Raw genomic sequence first — 6,631 nt, forward strand, 5'->3', positions numbered from 1 at the left:
GTCAATGCTACTTTTAAAACTATGAGGCAGAACTACAATTTGCAGAGGGCGGCAATTTAAAAGAACCTTATGTAAAGGTTAGTTTGTCACTCTAAATAAATAAATCAGAGTGTGATTGCCACCCTTTGGACAACTCCTGTAACTACAACAGGCAGCGTTGCCATCAGTGGAAACTTGTTTTAAAATGTATATTTTATCAAGCATAGAAAATAAAGGTGGAATAAAACATATTACCCTGAAAGCATTAGGAAATCAGTTTTTTTTTAACAATATGGCAACCTGTAGCTAAATCATCTTCCAGTCACGCTTTCTTTTCATTTGGCATTTACAAGCTGTATATGAACAAATCATACATGGTTTTGAACACACTATAATGTAATTGTTAGCCGATATGAGGACATTTTGAAGCGCTTGTATTAAAACATATTTTTAATAAATTCTCTTTATATCAATAACTCCTGTTAATAATAATAATTTAACATGAAAATGAAAAAAATAAGCATTCATTATGCTCATTATGCTTATTATATTTAGAAATACTTAATCTTGCTCTCATGACAACTGAGCAACTTCTATTCCCTGATGAAGACCTTGAGGTCAGGGAGGAAATAAAGTAAGTGGACTTTAAGGTTGTATGTGTTCAAGCTCAAACTGTTTTAAGTCCACCTGTGAATGCCTTGCACATATGTTTAAACAGTAAATGCTACACACTGTAAGGTTGTGTTCATGTGTGAATTATGTATAATTAAATATGATTGTGGTTAATCCTTCATCTGTTCATACACCTGTTCAGATGCTTGATAGAAGGTCAGGACATACATACAAAAGGGTTTATTTATACACTTAGAAACATCCTTATATCCTAGTTAAATCACACACACACAAGATTTACACACAAAACATATGCCTACCTACCACATCGGCATCTCATAACAATCAGATACTGCCATCCTCACAGTTACCCTGGAGTCTTGTGTCTGGAGCGAGGGCTCCCCCTGACATGAGGTGTAGTAATGCCACAACATGACGAAAGACTTTAATTGAAGCATTCATATTTTAATCCTTGATAATTTAGTTAGCCTGACTGTTTGCATAATTTTATGCCAAAAAACCTGCTGCCTGCCTCACGCTTATGTGTCACTTTTACTTTGCAGTGAAACTTTCGTTTTGTTTATTTCACACGTCATCATTGTGTCTTTAAAAAGGGGGAACCCCAATTAAGCTCCTAAAGGCTTTTTGGAGGGGGCCCGTGTCAGAGTCAGAGTGTGTGTTACTGAGAGTTGGCATGTACAAATGGTTGTATGAGATAAATGTAAGATTGGTTTTTGCCTCAGGGTTTTGGTTTCCCTTTGTACTGATCCCTTTTTTTTTTATATAACAAAGGCAACACATTCCTATAAAGATATTTCAGAGTAATTTTCACAAAACGCTTTCTTTGAATAGGTATGTGATGTTGTGCGTGTAATGGATGACCAACATTTTCCATGTTTCGAGTAAATGGATAATTCTTAAATTCTTGTGCCTTGATAAATATTGGGTCTTTCTCTAATTTCCTTACAGAAAATCAATAAGGTTTTATGAGCACTTTAGGTATTGTTGTTAATATTTTTTCTTGGATTGAGCCGAGTTAATGTAGCAGAAACAGCGGTGAATGAAAATGTTTTTTCCAGAAGCAGAAGATGAAATACACTGCAGCACACTGCTTACAAACAGGTAATGCATAAAAGCTGCTATTTCCTCCATTAGAAAATGAAAGCTGGATATTAAAATAGATGGTTCACCGGTGGAAAGTGGCTGCTGGCCAGTTAATGGATGCATTCTGGAGAGTTAGTTGTCAAATACTGCCTGAAGACAATTAGGCCATTAGGTTAATCTAGGGAAGTGAAGTAAATTCCAGTCATTACAATGCAGAGGAGAAATGATCACATTGTCAGATTGATCTACCTTATTAAGATAACTTTTTTTGTTTCCTCACATTAACCAGCATTTAAAAAAGTCACAAGCCAGACGGCATGAGGATGAACGGATACAAGTGCACAATATGAAAATACCCCACAAGTTTTAGTGCTTCTGAGAAATTATTATACATTTTTTTCCGGCAAGATAACACTTTTATCAGTTCAATTCTGGTCAGCCTCAATAAACCAAACTGTCCCGAGTTAAGTGAAGATAAGACAGGGAGTGATGTCCCGGGCATGAAACCAATAAAACAGGATTTTACGCCTTCTGTATTTCATAATCAACCAATCTGTATAGCTCTAAGAAACTTGATGTTTTACTTTCCATCCTGGCCATTTACAAGAATTGTATACATTTCCTTTCTGTATAAGTCTTTAAGACATACAGTATGACCAGAGTTCCACAGAAGCATTGGGTGCATTGACACATAAGGTCTCTCTTACACACACATGCATAATGCACATGGTGTGATGTCACATGCCGCTGCGGATATCAGTAAAACTAATAACAGAACAGAACAAATCTCCATTGATAAAGTTGAGGGAAATCGTCTTCTACTATAAACAGCACAGGCCTAGCAGGCATATCAGCCATGTAGTTTACACTCATCATGTGCCCACATAGTATTTAGATCCAGCTGAGTTTACACATGACCTGCTACCACTTGATTTCTTCTACGGAGAAACTAACCCCCCCAGGCACAAAACTACAGAAGGGACTGCAGTGGCTATTTGGTACCTCCCCAATGAGGGGTATGCATATTGCATTTACAATCCACTACATGCTGTATGTCTTGTTTTATATGTAAATTAATGTTTTCATACAACTGAACTGTCAATTCACACACACACACACACACACACACCACACACACACACACACACCACACCACACACACACACACACACACACACACCACACACACACCACACACACACACACACACACACACACACACACACCACACACCACACACACACACACACACACACACACACACACACACACACACCCACACACCCACACACACCCACACCACCCCACCCACACACACACACACACACACACACACACACACCATGTGAGGGAACTTTATGGCCTCTTTATTTGGGTCATGTGAGTGGGGGCTCAGTGCTGATTTGGCCCTACTTTAAAATACTGACATTGCCTCGAGCCTTCATTAATAAATGAATAACTAATGTAACATAAGTCATTTTCTAAAAGGGAAACTACTTTAGATATCTATAACAGATGGAAACCATACGTAAACATACACTAACATAAAGAACAAGTAATATGTGTGACTCTAGGGGAAAAGATAGAGTACTGCAGAGGTGGAGAAAGTGTGTTAAGAAACACATCATGGTCTCTTATCAGAGAGTGTGTGTGGTAGGCGGACGCAAGTACAACAGTGCGGCAGGCTAAATGATGGCAGTATTGATCTCTGATGCTCTTTTATAGCCCTGTCATGTCAGTTTAGCACCTTGGCAACACTCGCTTTAGAGCTACATCAATACTGAACAACTGGCACTCAGCAAAAGACAGATAGAGAGAGACAGATAGATAGAGAAGGAGAGGGAGGACAAATAAATAGAAAGAAGTGCAACATCAAGGTAAAGACTTGACTGCTCTAACCTTGAGAGTGAAGTGAGGACACAGACACCAAAGTTATCCATGGGGCCCTGATGGATTGTTAGCTGCATGCTAACACTTAATTAAAAGGAATATTTCACAGATTTTGAGTGTAACTAAGTTTCTATGGATATTTTAATACTTTTTTTGCCAAAACTCTCGGTTGACATTGAAGTACTTTGTATCTGTTGTAAATCCAAGCTGAGCGAAAAGAACAAACATTTCACAGCCATTTTTTAGGCCTACAGGTAGCAAGTGTTTGTTATTCAAAATAGAGATTCCGTGAAAAATTCCATTAAGAGTAAAAAGTTGTCAATGTTAAGCGGCAGTAGATTTCCTGCGAAAACTTAGCTAGATGCTAATATTATGCTTAATTCTTGCAGTTGGGAAAACTTTTAAATTGTCTTCACACAGAGAGAGATTGTTGTTAGTTATGGAAGAACATGAACAGCTAATAATAAGTGAAGAAATTAATATATGGTTGCCTATCAGAAAGTAGTAAAAAAAACCAAAAAAAACAGGCTGTACACAATCTGGTGAGTCTTTTCACTTTTGATACAGCTAGTTGCCCGCTATCATTAAATATAATGTATGCTAGTATCCCAGTTGGAGGGCATAAAATCCAGCCTCCTTCTTGGAAAAATTACATTTAAAAAATCCTTAAAGTCAAAATTCCCATCCAGAAATCCAAATTTTCTCAAACTGTTCCCTGTCAGTTGGGTCTCAATCTTGCAGGACATTTAGAGCATAGTTTTTTTTTTCTGGAATGCGAGCACAAAAATGATATTATCACACAGTTAATTTCATCAACAAATGACCTTTTCTGGGCTTTATAAAAGCATTTGTGGGGATTCTATTATCCACATAAGCGCATCATACTTTACCTCTCATTTAGTTTAATTCAGTTGCCCTTTCTCAAATTCCCTGATCTGCTCCAGTCTGCTGGAGTGTTGCAATGTGCCAAGATCTCAGTCAATCAGAGAATTGATGAAGATCTTTTCTGATTGGTTTTTTTTTGAGAGTGTCTGCTCTGGATTGAGAAAAAAGTATAATGTCACACATATCAGGTTGTTTGTGTGTCTGCGTCTACACAACTAGGTCTGTATTATGGTAACTGTTGTTGAGTAATGGCTCGATTGACATTTAGCCTATACGACTTTATAACAATGATTCATTCAGTAAACACCCAGCGTCAAAAATGGGCTTGAAGTACTGTTTCCATTACTTTGTCCACTGTTATTCACACGTGCTGCAGTTGCTCAGATTGATTAACAGCCACCTGGTGTTGGATAACGTTCACTTGGAATTGATGCTTTTGAGACCGGCCCCCTTTTGACGCTCCAATTCAGTTTGGTGAAGCAGAAAATGAACTCTGTTCGCATTATCTGATAGTCACTAAGTATTGGATTTCAGCTGCGGAAAACAAAACATGCAAACATCTATTACTACAGCACCGCGCAGCACTCATACTCAACCCGAAGGTTTAATTACCGTGTTGGATCAGCGTGGATTAATGTTCAATTATGGTCCGTTTCACTGCTTTTTGTTTCTTTGTAGATATAAATGATATAACTGAATGTGTTTAGTAGGTAGTATAAAACCAAGACAGCTCAAGTTTAACCTAGTATTTTTACCACTACATCAAATAATATATATGTCCAAAATAAAGTGTACGCTTGTACAGGATTTCTTTTTTTATGTGTGTGTTACTGACCGGTCACAAGAGCAGGCCACCAGTACGCTGAGCAGGTTGTAGATGATGAAGGTGAAGATGACCGCTGTGATGGTGCCACGGGGGATGGCGTAGCTAGGATTCTTTAGGTCACCTAGTAGAAAGACAGGATTACTGTGTGTGTCCAGAACACATAACTAACCAACCAACCAACCAACCAACTAACTAACCCCCCCCCAAGCATTTTGCTTGTAAAACCGTGTCTATGTTTTTCAGATTCATGTAGAATTATGGTTTGTTCTTCTTATGTAAAATATTAGGTGATGCCGGGTAACTGAAATAAAATCCAAGGCATGTTGATCTTGATCTGTACAGGCCTTTGATCTCACCTACCTGAAATGTTCGAGCCAGCCATGATGCCGGTGCAGCCATTAAACATTACAGCAAAAACGGTGGCAAAAGTCATCGTGGTTCCTGTTGTGTAATCCACAGTGTAGTTAGCTGAGGGAAGAGATAACAACAGATAAGTCACTCTAGGTGTGCTTTTATCAGCACCGTTAGTCTTCTAAAAGAAAGTTCAATTTGGTTTGTTGGCAAACACTACTCTGTACCTGCTCGCCACCAAACCTCATCATGTTTTACAGCGTTTGAGAAAACCAATCCCTACACATCTTTTCTGCTGTTTGCAGAGCATAAACTAATCAATCACAGGATGTTGAATCTATTGATAAAAAAACTAATCTCCATTTAGGTCGTTGTTGCTGTATGGGTATAATTGGATCACGTCATTAACACTTTAACTTGAAGTAACACTTCACAACATTCTGCTCTTGTTTTTCTGTCAATGAATGATAGCAGTTTTCCCTGAGGGAGTTCCAACAAGTTGAAGGTCATGTAAAAGTGCTGTGCTTTATAGATTAATGAAAGTATAAATGTATTGTTTTGTATTGTAGGAAGTTAAATAAAGAAAATAATCTAACAGCTAATATCAACAGATCCATTTATAAGACACCCTTTGCTTCTTACAATGTAATTAGACCCAATTAGGTTTTCATTCTAATCATGTGATTATCCTTTTTTTCTGGACTTTAAATTATTCACTTGTTAAATTATGATTTTACACGTCAGTGTGTATGTGTGTTTGTGTTCTCTTTCATCAGATCTTGGGAGCTTGAATGTGTAATAGCTCTCACGTGTGCCTGAGTGCATTCGAGAGTTACACCAATTAGCTCAGTAATCATGTGCTTAGATGTAAATCCCTGCAAACAGAGTAGAGTGCTTCAATAGATTTGGACATCAAAAACCAGCGAACATGTGCAACATTAGTCCTCTGCCAACAGTGCAGGAAAAGTGAATGTACTTGTTTTT

The 6,631-nt window shown here is 37.9% G+C and overlaps 1 protein-coding gene across 1 annotated transcript in view; it reads right to left on the minus strand.

The window, feature by feature from the left end:
• The window catches only part of zgc:153039, a 67,691-nt gene that overhangs the window by 50,706 nt on the left and 10,354 nt on the right, over nucleotides 1-6,631 (minus strand). Inside the window, exons 5-6 of the mRNA XM_032509029.1 lie at nucleotides 5,657-5,764; nucleotides 5,306-5,417 (exon numbers count right to left, since the gene is read on the minus strand). Coding sequence (XP_032364920.1) covers nucleotides 5,306-5,417; nucleotides 5,657-5,764 — 220 coding nt within the window. The remainder of the gene's footprint in view (nucleotides 1-5,305; nucleotides 5,418-5,656; nucleotides 5,765-6,631) is intronic.

This window comes from Etheostoma spectabile, chromosome 3 (genome assembly GCF_008692095.1).
Source record: "Etheostoma spectabile isolate EspeVRDwgs_2016 chromosome 3, UIUC_Espe_1.0, whole genome shotgun sequence".
Lineage (NCBI taxonomy): Eukaryota > Metazoa > Chordata > Actinopteri > Perciformes > Percidae > Etheostoma > Etheostoma spectabile.